Source organism: Amphiura filiformis, chromosome 13, assembly GCF_039555335.1.
Source record: "Amphiura filiformis chromosome 13, Afil_fr2py, whole genome shotgun sequence".
Taxonomy (NCBI): Eukaryota; Metazoa; Echinodermata; class Ophiuroidea; order Amphilepidida; family Amphiuridae; genus Amphiura; species Amphiura filiformis.
The window spans coordinates 10332189-10348774 of NC_092640.1; the positions used below are offsets into that span (position 1 = coordinate 10332189).

The following is a 16586-nucleotide window of genomic DNA, read 5'->3' on the forward strand; positions in this document are numbered from 1 at the left end:
TTGAGATATGCTCCATCGAACTTAACAATAAACAATAGGAAAGAAAGGATTTATTGACTGATTGATTGATTTTTCACTACTTAAATGTCAAGTACTATAGACATGATATACATCATTTTAAAGCTAATTTCAAGCAGAATATTTTGGTTGAATATCTCAAAAATGATGATTGGCGACATCCGGGCTCAGTTGTGGCGAGGAGTCACATATGTTCTTGGTCAATGCTAATCCTAAGTTTAATTTAATTTTCTCTCTTTGGCAGGCTAACCTACCAGCGCTAGGACCCCTCTGCCTGTTTCCAACATGGCAGCTACGGGGACAGCTCTCTGACGGTGCACTAACGCACACACATGATAAGGTAACCAAAGCCAAAGTCACACTAGAAAACTTCTACACAAATCTATGGTTTCAGAAAGAAGAACGAAGAAACAGGTGAGTGTTCTTTGAGTTCTTTTTGTGTGTTTTCTTGTTTAGTGAATGTGACTCTCTAGCCTCTGTTGCTGACATCGACGAGTGTGATTTGGGGTTGTATGCTCCAACTTGGTTCTTCCAATAAGGCGCATTCTGCTGGATGTTGTACTTGAGCTGGAATAGTAATTTTAAGCAACACAATTTTGTAAGTAGTAACAATACTCTCAGTCTGTCTCACTCTCATTGAGTGTACTATCAAGACACACCAAGTATGCACCCCAAAGAGATAGAGAGAAGGTGTCCGTGGAAGCTGTTAGCCTTGTGCTGTGCTCATCCAAGTCTACAGAACTACAGAAGAACCAAGTACAGACTTTGGTTATCGCTGCCTATTTCTATGAAATACAATTGTCAAGGAATGATCAGTTCTCCACCAGTATAATTGTTCAGACTCATGCACATAGCTATAGTGTGTCTCGTTTCATGAGAGTAATGTGATGTTGGATCTCGCATTGGCAGATTCGATTCAACTGTGCGTTTACGCAGTTGCATCGCCAGCCTACAGACAAATCGCACACCACCAGATAAGGTTAGTGCGCACAATTCGAATATCTGCCGCTCCAAAATCCAACACGGCGTTACTCTCAACTTGAGATGAGACACAACATGATACTATGCACAAATAGTGCTTTGCTAGACAAAACTCTGGCAAGCGTAAGTTGGTAAGTACCAAAACCGAATATGCTGATTAGGAGTTGAACATCTTTAGGAATATTACAGCTTAACAGGCATTAAAATTAAAAAACATTGTTTACCAAAAATATTCAAAGATGGTATACATGTAGTAGCCATATTGGATTTTGTGTACAATTCATACAGGTGTATGACAACTGCATGTATAAAACAGGTGCAACTGCTAATGGAATTTAAACTGCATGATGATACCAGTCCCTTAATAAAGAGATAGGACTGAAATTCACAGGATGTAATATTGAAATACACTATGGACCACAATAGCCTCATCCCAATGGCATAATCCAATAACCTCAATTACATAATCACAGTGCAAAATTTGACCTCAAGTTGCAGAGTATGAGTTTTTGTACCCATATTTTCAAAGGTCATTCAATGAATGTGGAAATGTATTGGGGTTTAAGAACTGTGCCCCTGATAGATGAGCATGTTGTGGATCCTAGTGATATGAACATAGTGTACACAGTTTTCATTTGCAACTATATCCAGAACAATGAAAAGAGAACATACTGACAATAAGTACACTTTCATTTATTATTTGCTATCATTGTTCATTTCATGAAAATGGCATTTGTGGATCAATGTTTTAATGGTGACATTTAGAATCCAAATTAATATGGTCCAAGGTTTGGAAAAGCATACCTAGAAAAAATAAATTAGGTGTTATTTTTAGCAAGCTTATTTACTATTCATTGAATCATTGTATCAAACAATTCAAACTAAACATTTTTCAAGCAAAATTTTAGAGTTCCTGTTTTTGTAAGTCATCTTATATCAACGAGCATGAAATGCACAGAACTGAATATCATATACAATAAGAGGAGTTGACATAAAAATTTAATTTTGTATACAGGTTGACTTGGCAAAGAAAAAAAAATGAAACGATTCAAGTACAATCACAATTTAATACATAAGTTTTATTTTTCCTTTTCCTCTAGTCATAGTGTCTGCTAACTTGACAGTCAAGTCAAAAGCAGTATCTGTAAAGCATGAAATGTTCACACGCATTATGAAAATTTCCCAAACTGATGGTTCAAAATGATAAGGAAAGTACAAATTCTCAAAAATTTCATGTTGCAGAATCATGTTCTCTCCAAAACATGAAAATTTTAATGCAGCGAAAATATCATGCTTACAGTAATTCTGCTCATTTCCTTTAAATTGTCTCAAGAGTTACAAAGATTTCAATTTAAGTTTGAAGAAATATTATTGAAAAGCGTTAAAAGCACATTATCTCTCTCGAATTTCAAAAAATGTAAATAATTTCACTTATAAGTACAGCCTGGAAAGTGACTTGCATTAATTTGACAATTCAAAATGACTAAATCAGCAGTTCCAGCTATAAATATAATGTAGACAACACTCGAAGCAAATTCAAAGAAAAAAGGATGCAGGGAGAAGAACAAACATCAATTTTTGTAGTTCATAGCATTTTATTTCTTTGAGTGTCATGAAGATGCAGCATAGAATTGATGATCTGACCAGATATGATATCCAAAATTACAGAGTTGCTCTAAATTTTGCAATAAAATTAAAATTGTATGAAATATGGGTTAAGTTGAGGGGTGTATTAAATTATATATGCCTGAATTGGATTGTGGCGAGTGTAATTTGGTCTATGGTGTAAGGATTAGATGATATGAATTAGTTTGATAGTGCTTTTATGTTTATTAAAAAACTTATTGAAGAAAATGTGGAGCGTAATCAATAGGTTCATACTTTTATTGATATGACATGATGCATATCACTCCGGGTAATAGCATCCAGGGATGTCATAATTAGAACGATAGAAAATAAGGGAAATAAATTCATGATGAGAAGAAGAAAGTGCTTGTACATGTTGCTTATTTAGATCGCTCTTCTGATATGCATCATGTAAAATACCTTCCATTTGTGTTCGCATTTGTGGGTTTTATTAAATTAAAAGCAGTGGGCTATTCTCATTTGTGTGAAAAGTGGTTGATGCAAAATTAAATATTAACAAGCTGTTTGGTGTACTATTAATTAAAAATCAATAAATTTACTGCCAACTGGTTTTCCTGCATGCCATTTAATTGTAACAAATTACAACACTAATGTGTGTGCTGTCAGGCCGGGGTCGACATGCCTTATGTCGACATTATGTCGACATCGGCACATATCCCGACATACATGTCGACATCAAACAAAAATTCTAAAAAAATATTTTCGGCCAGAAAAGCAAGTTATAGGACCAAATTTACCGGTACTTGTTATTCAAGGTTGGAAACCAGAGAAATACTGCTACTCAAAAAAAAAAAAAATGCCAATTTTTTTTTACAAAGTTGGATAAAGTTGTAGATTTTGATTACCTTTGCTTCTATTGAACAATCAGGGACACATTGAATTAGTATGCATTGCTAGCTGTTCAATAGAAGCAAAAGTATTTAAAATTTACAAATTTATCCAACTTTGTTAAAAAAATTGGCATTTTTGTGAATTTTTTTATGTCGACACACTGTCGACGTCGGTATACGAATTATGTCGACATTAAAAAACGGTGCCGACCCCAGCCCTAGTGTGCTGTAATTAAATACTTAAAAAATGACACATCCCCAGCATTGCTGTTACTGAAGTTATCTTTATTTCAAAGGGGCATGGGGCTGTGTAATAATTCTGAGGGCGTAAATTGGGATAAATAAATTTTGGCAGGCCAAACAAGAGGGGGGGGAAGCAATTTGTGGCACACATAAAACACTCCAGTTAAAAAGGATCAGGAAACAGTACTACAGAAATGTGCAATTGCCCTGCACACTATGCTTGCATTATACTAGACATAAGGTTTGGAAAGGGAGAGGGCAAGGAATTTTTGGTGTGGCGAGAGATGGGAAGAGCATTTGTGGTCAGGCTAAGGGGGAGGGCCCGGAGGGGCAATGTTTTACATTCCATTTGGAAATGCTACCCTCCCCATGTTCATTGCACTGCCCATTAATGTGAATTTTATGAAAACTTGTGTGTAAGATTTACAAGTTAACAGTTTTATTTACCACAAAGTTGAATTTCACGAGTTTGAAAATCATAGCATCTCTTGAATTTAGCCCAAAACAAACACTTTATTCAAAAGTGTTTTACATACAGTCAAAAGTGTTTTACATACAATGTATGGGAAAAAAGTGGTCGCTTCATCCCTCATGGGGGTTTATAATACTGCTCGATCATCGTACATATTTTTGCTTCTCGTATCCAAATCACTAGCAATTTAAAACTTTGAATCAGATTGTACCTACAATGTAGAAAACATAGAGAAAAAATTAGACCAATTAACCAAAATTATTACTTGTCCAAAGATGAAAGAGTACGGTCTTTATCAATATGGATCTTGTTTTCATATAGGAATAATGAAATAAAATATCTGTGGAATTGACCACATCTATTTCAAGTTAAATGGTCATAATTTGCCAATTTTGCCATCGCACGAGACAAGGTATTATATCCCCTTATCAAAGGGTGCTAATTATTGCCGACATGCTCACGGCATATACGCACACGCGGCTACCAATGAGTTAAATTCTTGCTCTAATTAAAGCTTGCTTCCATTCTGTGGCCTTAGGAAAACACCAATATGTGTTGCTGCATGTCCTCCAGTCGTTTATTGAACCCCCGATAGTCCTTACTTCTGTGAAATCATGTATTTTTGTTGCGTATTGGTTTCAGCGGAGGTGTGACTCATCACGAGGTGCCCTAGAGGAGTTTTACCCCTGTCACTGACCAGTTATCAAATTAATAGAATTATTAACAGATATTTTTCTGCATCAACATAAATTTGTTAACTTTCTGCCTTGTACGTGATCTATGTGTGATTTTTATAGGGAGTTTGCCCAAGAAGTATGTTTTACTTAACTTTGGTTTGATTACCTACACATGCACATGCATATTGCTTTAAATTAGTGACGTGTACCTAATAAAAGTGATTCTAAGAAGAAGCGGGTTCATATGGGTCTTTCGTTTGCATTTGACAAATCAAACATAAGATCATTGCAAGTGTTTGTAAAATGGGCTCTTTGAATTTTGAATAATGTAGAGGAACACAAGGGGTTAGTAAAAATTATATGTTAAATTGACACAAGATTTGCATTTTATTTCAATTACATTATATACAAAAAGCATACCTTTAAGGCATAATTTTGAGAATATTCATCACATGTTTTCAATGATAGTTTGTTAAACTAGTGAGGGTTAAAGACCTTTTTTGACATTTCATGCCGGGTAGGGTGATGTGAGAGAGAGTGTTGCATCGGATGATAATTTAGTGCATGCATTAATAGTTCTATTTCCAATACAGCATAAACTGTTCACTGTCTTCCTTCCCCTCGTACATCTCTAACATCACAGGTTTGTATCATTGATTGTTTTAATGGCTTAATTAATTGAAGGTTCCATGCATCTAGCATCAGGTTTTATCTGTTGACGTCTTGTATGTTATTATGTAGAACAGTTTGGAAACAAGAAAAAAATGAGGGTTTTTTTTTGCTTTGATATGGATGAGGGGGAGGTTTTCACCCATTGGAATGGAAGTTTCTACTGATGGGACACTGTCACACTGTTCAGGGAGGGAGGTACTCAATTTTGACCCATCACTACCAAAAGTCAAATTTTCTGCCAAAATGAGAGCAGATTGCCAAAGTTTTTACAACTTAGCCGAAAAAATTTGGATAATTTTGGTACAGTTAAGCAAAATTGCGCTACTTTTCGGAAGAAGTTGGGGAAATTTCTTTTGCAGCCGCCCCCTCCTCCACTCCTTTAAAATTCATTCAGAAAGTGAGGTAATTGCACCTGTAAAGCTGTTTCACAAACATTTCACAAAATGAAGAGAATCTGGATCTATCAATAATAAATTGTCCCCTCCAGGCTGCTTCAAGTCATCAGTGACCATCCTTTGTGATAGCCAGTAGCCCATACAATTTTTTGCTCGCAACAAGGAACTTGAATGTATTGATCAGATTTCACATAATTTCTCATTGTGTGATTTGCGGTGTGAATCATCATTTTTTCCGTGAAGCTATGTTTCCAACATTATTTTTTTTATTGACTGGGTTTATTGCCTGCAACAGTTTGATAGTATTGCCAGTGCGATGCTTTTGCAGCCCAATTGGGCTACTTTTAAGCAAATGTTTAAAGTGCCTGATATTAGAGAATTCATTGTATCATTGAGGTATGAGGTGGTCAAGTGTTCTGTCACAGGTCTGCCATCTTGCAATACCTGAACCTGGTGGGTGGGGATGGGTGGTTGAAATTTTGAAAAATTGAAAAATTGACCCAGAAAATAGACCAATTTGACGGAAGATATCCAAAATACACTGATTTATTTGAACTCTCACATTTATGAATTTTGGTTGAAAATGAAATGGGGGAGGGGGTACAGGTTAGGGTTAAGGTGGGGAAGGCAGACTACAAATGTACATGTAGCGACTATCTTAAGGCCAGGGTAATGGAAGACACATTCGTCCACGCCCGAATTTGAGATTTCTTGATATTTATCAACACTAAGATGTATTCTTTCACTTGAAACTGATAAAATACAACTTGTTAATATTTACACGTATTTTTGCTTGAATGAATGAATGAATGAATGAAATAACAAAACAAATTTTTAAACATAAAATAATAAGCCTAATGATGTACTATACGGGCTAAGTCTAGCCTACTATCAAAATATTTAGGGCCTACACTTTTCTATCGTATCTACCGGATTGCGTCATCATTACAGGGCTTCTTACGGGTAACTTACTTCTTACAGATAAATTTCATCTTTTCACTTTTCAAAACAAAAACAAACAAAAAATTCACTATTATATGTTCATATAAAAAAAAAACTAAAATTTATACCACTATATCAGCACTTTTTTGGCGAAATTTATCGAGTAGGCCTACTGATTCTGGGACGGGGACGGTGGTGGTCTGTCGGCCCGCAGTTTCGCAATGCAATGGTGCAAGCTTTACCTACCTTGGAAGAGATCAATACGATAAAATACGGTAGTGATCGCGATTGGCGACTCCAGCGCCTCAACCAGTAATCACCTCGCCCATCCAGTTTACCATGTGTGCGTGTCTTTGCTAGCTGTACGCCGCAGTACGCGTTACGAGAACGCGATCTATTGCGGAAAACAATGATTTATTTGCTTTTGCATTTTGACGAATTTTTAATGAAAAAGGGTCTTTAAAATAGCTTTTCTTATGGTTCAAATTTTAAGATTTCTTTAAAATCTATTAATGACAAGATAAAATACGGTTTGAAGATGACATTAGTGATGAAAACTCAATTTTGGCCATGTAACACTTCAGTGATCCTGTGTGCATCCTTAAATAAGGAAATCCACAGTCACAATAAACAATTGTGTGATTTTCCAAAGTGGGATGCAGCACCATGGAAGTTTTGTTTGGCATTTTGCAGTGCACGGGGATCACAACTGGCAACACTGTTGCCCAGTTTGATTTTTTGGGGACGATAGACGAAAATGATTTTTGTTGGATTGGATAGCCCATAGTAATATTGATGTGTGTAATATAATAAGTTGATTTGGTGAGTAAGCATGAAATATGAATGATGCAAAGTGGTGTGCTGAATTATTTGTATTCACACGGGACGTTTTGTCTCAGATATATCCCATAATGCTGATCACATTTCCCATGATTCACAACAAGAAACAAAAATATTTTATCAAAGCAAAAGCATTTGAAGTCCTGAGTGTTTTGTGATTTTATCTTAATAATCTTGACCAAAATAAAAAAAGCTGTCATTTGATTGGTTGGTATTTGTAAACATTGCATCAATTTGGCCTTGTCGACCAATTGGCACGCTTGTCTTAAAAAGTACTTTGGCATCGTAGAGGTGAGTGCTATGCCGTTTCAATGCAATGAATGTGTTTGCATTTGACTTTTCGTTTGTGTGCGACACCAAAAACATAAATAATGGTATTATCCAAAGATGGGAAGAAACCTGGAAGAAAACAATGTTTTAAGGACTATATGCTGTGAGTTTTATTATGAGGAATAGGAAATAGATTCATTGAATTCACAACACATGATTTGTAGAGACTTACAATTTTATAAAAATTCGGTTTTGGGGTGCAAAATACTGTTTTTTGGTCGTCTGAGTACGGAAATCTGGATTTCAAAGTTGGCATGTCTGATGAACGAAGCTAAACCAAATACTTAGTAGATTCGGACATAGCACATTTGCGAGTTATACACATACGTATTACAGCGCCCCATCACTGTTGTGACAGCCGAAAAAATATAACAAATTTGAAAGATATCTTTGTCAAACGACCAAATCTGCAAGAAAGTCTGTGCACACAAACATTCAATGTAGTCCTAGCATTAAATATCTTTGGAGTAAGTTTGGAGGATGAGGCTGTGGATAAGGAAGTGCATTTTCAGGGTCCGAATTCGGCTGTATCGCATAGCAGTTTGCTCCTTATTTTGAAGCAACTGCTACCCAATTTTGCATTTGTATAGCACTTTTTATATGGAAGTATCCTAATTATGATGAATTAGCCAAAAACTGCTACGCAAAACTAATTCGAACACTGTGCATTTTGATCATGAAGAAGACTATGTAATTGTGATTTGCATACAGTTTCTCCTATTTACATTAGAGACTGTACAGTTGTTACATAGACACTATCATTTTATACATGCATACACCTCCACCCCTCCTCCACACCCTCAACAAATGCACCCCCCCCCCCCTTTACTTTCCCAAACATGCACATTCAAATATACACATCCATACACTCTGTAAGAAAGAATATTACTGTAGTAACACTGCTATGTATCTCACTAATGGGGTATATGAGGAAAAACCCTGGAATAATATAAATAGTAAGAATAATGGACACCGGTAATCAACCAAAGCTTTTATATTAAGTGCTATGTATATTGTAATGCTTTCAGGGAAGATTTTTATGTAAATTCAAATTTTGTTAACATGAAGGTATGCAGGGTTAGAAAACTGCATTTCCCAAAAATCACAAAATTACAATGAAAGTAATATTTCCAATAATTTCTTATGTTTTTCTTTTATAGAAAAAAAAGCAGCAACATTTTCCTCTCAATGCTAATACAATTTATTGTAATTCTGGAAAGGAGCTGCCGTGATTCCCACTTTTTCCATCAATAATTTTGACATCAAAAACCTGATACTTTACATTTTGCATTGAACATACCATCAGTTACATTTTGTTAATATATTTCAGTTAATTTCCTCCAATGAAGTCCAGTTCCTGTGAATGTATTGTATGTCTTGGTTATGTAAATTCTATTGTATTGGTATTGTAAACTCATACTTTGGTTGTTTTTATTTCAATCATCGATTGCTGTGAACCACCACAACAAGAATGACAAGCACGACAGATCTCAGTTTGTGACTACATAAAGTGTCATTTTTTAGTCGTTATACAAGCATGCAATCAATTTGTGGCAGGGGAAATCAAACTCTTTTGCATCCCTGAAGGTGAATATTTGTCTCCAAACTAAAATATTTGTAGAAAATTTGATTTGTTTACTGGTTTCTATACCCTCAGTCTAGCCTGAGTTTCACTCCAAAAAAAACAAGTTTCTGATCAAGTCATAAGTAACTTTCAGAATCATTTGTATTTCGGAACCAGCCAAGATTGTGTCAAATGAAAGGAAATATCATAGAACTGCCTCACGCCGAGGAGATCCGTGCGCGTGAAACAGCCTCTGAGTGCAGAACTAATTCACTACTTGCACATTTTCGCCATTATGCACAATGTGCGAGGAGAGCCTTGAACTGGCAGTACACATGAATGAGAAGCGAACCAGTCATTACATTGTGTGTAACATTATGTAATTATTCCTTTCATGTGATTATCAGTCCGAGGCTCTCCTTACACATAGGCCTAGTACATAATGGCAGAACCGTGCAAGTAGTGAATATCAGAGACAGCCTGTCATTGTCCTTTTCAAGTTTCTGCACTGAACAAGTGCTAATATCATCATGGTGAGGGTTCCTATGCAAGACAGGTGAATCTGCCCCTATGCTCTACCCCTTAAACCACTTTTAAGCAGAATTGTTTTATACCCTTTCTAGGACAACCAAGGGTCCCCTAGTGACGACCAAGGGCTCTTAGTGTTATAAGTGCCAGAGTATTTAAAAAGCATGCGATTCAAAGATAAAACAAATTGTCTTTCTTCTAGCCCACTCTCCATTAGTGCATTTATCCTACCCATACACTTGGACTCTCATTTCTAAATGTCCTGTTTGTTTATGACGTATGTGACTGTTTCATTTGCTTAATGCATGTTTTATAATCGCGATATCATCGCATGTATTGCCCAAAGGACACTATATGGCTATGCTAATTCATTACAAACACAGACACATACATACATGGAGTGCATACGAATGGCAGACATCAGTGAGCTAAGTTTGCGTCAGTTATTTTTTGCCCTAAAATGGTCAGTTTAAAGTGACAAATTTGATATCACTGCCATAGTGACATTTGTGATCTAATTATTAAGGGGATTCTTGTCAGTACTGTAAAAGTTGGAAATTTTTGTGCTATATTTATGTTCGCTGTTTTGAGCACCGCGAAAATAATAACAGGTAAAAATAATACTTTTGTATAAAATATAGGTCATTGTAAGAAAAGCCCAGAATTGCCAATTTATAAACGAGCAAAACAAAATTAATCCTCACAAAAATTTTCACTTAGTTTCATGTGCTGTTATTGGTTGGGAAGTTATTATTGCTAGTGTATGAGGAAATTATAAACCTGAGGGGCATGGAATGCAAAAAAATTGTCAAACTTGTCAGCTTGAAATTTTGAAAGGGATGCTAATTATTGTTGGGTTGGAAAAAGTGGGGAATTGAGGAAGTTTTTCCTGGGAAATGTTGTCATGTAAAAGGGCATTTTGTTTTCCAATATAAAGAAATATGTTGACTTAAGAAATAGAGAAACTGCAGAATTGTTGGGTTGAGTTTTGTGCTGAACATGCAAACTCCCAACAATCAAAGATGGAGATATTATTTATATGCAATCTCATTTCATGGAGTACTTGTGAGTCAAAAGGGTCTAATTTCCTATCATGGCATAGTTCAGTTTACAGTGACCGCCATTCAACAACCATTACCATACCATAAAAGTTGACCCCAGATTTTGGGGTATGAGTTCTAATACCCCCAACATATTCAAAGTTCATTCTGTGACATACAAATACATTGGGGCTAAAGAACCGTGTCATGACATACAGGGTGTCCCAAAAAAAAGAGGCCCCACATTGCGCCCTCTTTTTCTCCTATTTCTGAAATGTTGATTAAATATATTTTGGTATGTAAAGAAACCTTTAATTGTTAGCTTTAATAAACCAAAACAATTATTTCAATCGGCTCACAACTTTTGAAGATTTGCCCTTTTGAATAAAAGTACCCATTTTTCACTCTGTCCACGGATATCAAACAGAGTGGTTGGGATGGCTCATGCTGTGGAGTGGCCTGCACGTTCACCAGACCTCGCACCACTTGGATTTTTCCTTTGTGGCAAAATCCCAGATCTTCGCAAAAGTATTACTGAATGCATGTATATGCAAGTATCCGGCGCACAAGTATGGTACGCAACGCAATTGATGCAATGAGGACCAGGGCTGAAACCTGTATTCGCCAAGGAGGCGACCAGGTAGAGGGCAGAGCAGCACAGTAAACTCATTTCAGAAGAACCAAAGACAAACCAAACAGCCTTTAGGGCTACCTTTTATCCTAAAAAGAAAAATAACTTATGTTGTAAATTAAAAAAAAAAGAAGCAAGAAACAACAAAGTAAGAAAGTAAGAAACATAATAAAACAAAAAGGCATAAAAATAAGTAATTGCAAGTAAAACAAAAGAAGTCCCATTCGCATCCATTTTACCCACAAATTAATGACACTATTAACAAAATCCATTGCCCATAAACCCACCAGTAAAGCCCATTCCATAAATAAAGTTATTTTATGAAGTTATCATTGAGGAATGTTTGATATTCATGCATGGTATGTGTACTCCTTTTCGATCTTTGAAGTAGCCAAACCTTCTCCGTGGACAGAGTGAAAAACGGGTACATTTCTTTAAAAGAGCACATCTTCAAAAGTTGTGAGCCGATTGATATAATTGTTTTGGTTTGTTAAAGCTAACAACTTAAGGTTTCTTTACATACCAAAATATATTTAATCAACATTCCAAAAGTAGGAGAAAAAGAGGGCGCAATGTGGGGCCTCTTTTTTTTGGGACACCCTGTATGAGCATGCTGCAAATCTGTGTCCTCTTTCCAAGGTTCTAATATCTCGGTATCGTAACAAAATGTCACCCCGTAGGAACACATAATTGAGACGATTGAGGGTTGTGAAGAGAAGGGTTTAGAGTGCCGCAATTATCACTAATTGACGGCTTCAATACTCCCACACATATCACATGATAAGTGTCACCAAAGGCAAAAGCATTGTATTTATGTCAAATTTTAAATTGGAAAAATAGAAAACAAAACATTTTATAGGTTTGTTTACTTTGGGTTGTCATTTATTTGGCAAATCTGTAAATGGGAAAATATTGGCATGCAATACGAGATACGATGCCCTACAAGACATGGACCCCATACTTTGCAATCTTAGATGGAGCGGGAAGCGTAATAAAGACGTTGCCTGGCACATCTCTTTCTCACCCCCACTAAAGGTGTTTCACACCTTCTCTAGTTCTTTAATCGTGCTTGTCAAATGACATTGTGACTTAAGTTACAAGACAGAAACAGGAAGTAAACTTGAAAAAAAAAAAAAGCAAAATACCTTACTGTCGAGGAAGATTTAATATATCAGTATACACACATGTTGGTAGTTCTAATGCCCTTTTAGCCACCCTGTATAATTAGCCAGTGCAGTGAGAAAGTAGGCCTTGTTGTTGTAAAAGATACACACGTTTCATCGGTGTCTACTGCGAGGTATGTCGTTGATAGATAAATAATGTCAGCTTAGGACAGTCACCTCACAAAGCTGGTAATGAGTGCGCATTACAGTGTGTCCCAAATAAAAAATTGTACTCTCATCACATTTAAATTTGGCACAAATTTATATCGAAATGTTGCAACTCTTGGGTTAACTTCAAATTTAGTAGTTTCAACTTGTCTGTGTAAATATATTTGTCTCTTTGGTGGTTATGATTTATTTACTCTGAATTCTACAACCAAAACATTGTGTAAAGAGTGGCATAGCAATTATAGTATATCTGAAAATGAAACGGGACTTATTAACATTTTTGGTGGGCCTTCAGCCATAACATGTTTTGCTAGTATTTTAGAGAAAATGAAAAAAAAATTGTGTGTGGATGTAACTTTACAAAAAGTTATTTTCACTGAATTCACTGAATAATTTTAAGAAGGGCAATGTCACTATATTTTCCACACTTTTTAATTTTAATAAGATGTAATAAAAAATCCCTTTAAAAAGGATGTGCTGGGATAAGGTTGTTCATGAGACAATCTGATTTTGCCTTGCATAGCACATTCTTTTTTTTAGACACTATTTTGCATATTGGTTCTGATATACTTGCTGTTTTTATTATCACTCTCGCAACTGAAATAGATTCCATTTCACACATCCTGTAACTCAACAAAGTCACTAGCAAGAAGTATGTAACAAACTGGGTATAACACCATTAATATTGCATAGGGGACAGAACAGGCATGGAGGCACAGCTCACACAAGGTTTCCTGTTTCCATTTCTTGAGAGAGGACTTACCGTATTTCGTCAAATAAACGCCCCCGGGGGCGTTTCATTTTCCCAAAGGGGGGCATTTATTCAGGGTCAATTTTAGAACGATAATTCTCATTAAAATCATTAGGTAAACTTAAAACTCACACTAAAATGACAACTATGAACTAGAAACACTGACTTCTGGTTCACTTCCGGGTTTCCAATCCAGATTTTCGCCAATTATTGATGCTATTATCGACTATGTGGGCAACTTGGTAAGCTTACTACACAAGATAGCATGGAAATATCGGCATTTTTGAAACATTTTGGTTGAAAAAAGTGGTGGGGGCACTTATTTGAGGGGGTGACTATTTGACGAAATACAGTAATTTGCTTTTTATGAATCGGAAAGAAAAAAAACCTTGACAAAAACCAATATAATCAATCAATGGCGTAGCATCATAGGGGCTGGGGGACGTGCCGAAAAACGGCTTGTGCCCACCCTTAATCATGGTTCCCCCCAATATATGAAGACCCATGCTACGCCACTGTAACCAATGCTAACAACTACTACTGTCAAATCCTACAGCTACATTTATGTATCGAAACAAAATGACTAGGAATTGAATATAAATTTCTGTATTCCCACCAAATATGGTAATTTATTTTGGATTTTACATAGCCAATGTTCCAAACCATTTATCATAGTATTTTGGATATGTGCTCATGCATGCGAAACCTGTCCATTTCATTACTACAGACAATTGGTTTTGTACTTGACAAACCTGTGTGTTGTGTGAATCCTTTCAAATTAGACAAAGAACAACATAATGGGATGAAAAATGATTATAAAATTGTGATTTTAATGACAAACTGCCATGTCTGTGTGTCAGACAAATAATGGCAGCGTGTAAACTGATGTAAAGTGATATTGGACTTTGTCATTTTTTACATTGCTTTAAAAAAGTTACCTTTTTCAGAGTTTTGGTTTAACAGCGACATAAGAGCTTGTGTTTTAACTGTGTGGTAATGTGACCGAATGATTGTAAACGCTATGTTGATGCGCTGAATAAAGACGATGTGATGGTGTCGCAAGCTATGTCGCTGCTAAACCAAGACTCTGAATAAGGTAACTCTATATTTGCTTACCAACCATGCCAGGGGGAATGAGAATCTCCTTCCTATAATTGAAGGGAAAGTTTGCTCTTCCAGATAAAGAAATACATAAGAAGTTCAAGAGAGAAATATCTTCAAAGGGCAACAGCATTTCCAAACAAGAGGCCTTTATATGCTGATGTTCTGCATATGAAAATTGTGGGCCAGTTATTATGCAGTCATTTTTTTCAAATAAATGTTTTTAACTAGTAATTACCATACCATTAACAGACAGTAGGCCTAGGTTTATTACTTTACTACAACAACACAATTTCATAACACATTCATCTTTTATATGGCTCTCACAATTTGCCGACAATCACACATACCATTGGATACATTTGCCGACAGTCGCATGGTTTTGCCGACAGCAGTCAAATTTTGCCAACAAAATTGAGTATTGGGGGTGTCACACCCCATACCCCCCCCTCTAGCGACGGCCCTGTATGCAGTTAGTCAAAAAAAATTGGGGTCTTTGGTACCAATTGTGAAAATGTCATGGTATTTTGAAATAGTATAAAGGTCCTTTGGGTGAAAATAGTGTTATATTGTTGGTACTTGACTAGAAAATTCAAGAGTGAGGCCCCTGACCATTTATGTTTACAAGAGCACATCCCATCAGAAATTAAATGAAATTGGTTGTAACACAAGTTGTAAGCCGTGTAAACTGTCCCTATCAATCAATATTTAATAAACCAAATATTATTTCAAATAACAAATTGGGAAAGTGTGTGTAAAATGAGCGAGACTAGGATTGACACACAACTTAGGAAGTTGTATATTAATAATGAATCAGTCATAGTTTTACTATATTTTATTTATCATATTTTTTGTTGTGAACTCTTGATAGATTACTCATAATTTGGGCTAAACACTGTATATATGAGGTTTATGAAAAGTGATAAATATGCGAATTACTTTTTATGGGTATGGTGAGCAGGGCTGGAAAATTGTTCACAACTATTTATTGGATTTGACATACCGTATTCATTCCAATAAGCGCCCATGCCCCAATAAGCGCCCACCTAGGGTATTTTCAATTTGCTAAAGGGTACCATTAATGTTGAAGTGACAGAGATACATCGATACAGTAAAATAGCTGGAGGGCTACCTACAATCCTGTGTAAACTTGCAATACATTTTCTGCATCAGAAAAGCTATTAAAATAAAAAAATTATTATTGTTATCATTATTTATAACATTGTGATGAGTTTTCATTATTATTATTAATTTTTATTTCATTTCAAATTGTAATATTTTATATTTATTTAACTTTTATTCCATGCAGATTGATGCACACATGTTGAACTTGGTCAATTTTGCACAGTGGTCCTCTGGGGATAATTGCCTATCGATTGGATTGATCATGGCTATAAATGTATTGGTGATGTCATAAGTTTAACTTTGGTGGACAATAGAATAACCATTGATTGACAAGGTTACCCCTGCGTCCCCTAGCCGCTTGTTTTATAACATATGTAAAATTGTCTCTAATAAACGCCCCTTACGAAAAAATTACGGAAACCAAGTATAAAATAAGCGCCCACCCAAAATGACTTTGTTAAGCGCCCT

At 35.9% G+C, this 16586-nt stretch overlaps 1 protein-coding gene across 1 annotated transcript in view; it reads left to right on the plus strand.

The window, feature by feature from the left end:
- Nucleotides 1-328: 328 nt before the first annotated feature.
- The window catches only part of LOC140167405 (serine/threonine-protein kinase tricornered-like), a gene marked incomplete at its 5' end in the record, with an annotated part of 79266 nt that continues 63008 nt past the window's right edge, over nucleotides 329-16586 (plus strand). The window contains one exon of the mRNA XM_072190712.1: nucleotides 329-432. Coding sequence (XP_072046813.1) covers nucleotides 329-432 — 104 coding nt within the window. The remainder of the gene's footprint in view (nucleotides 433-16586) is intronic.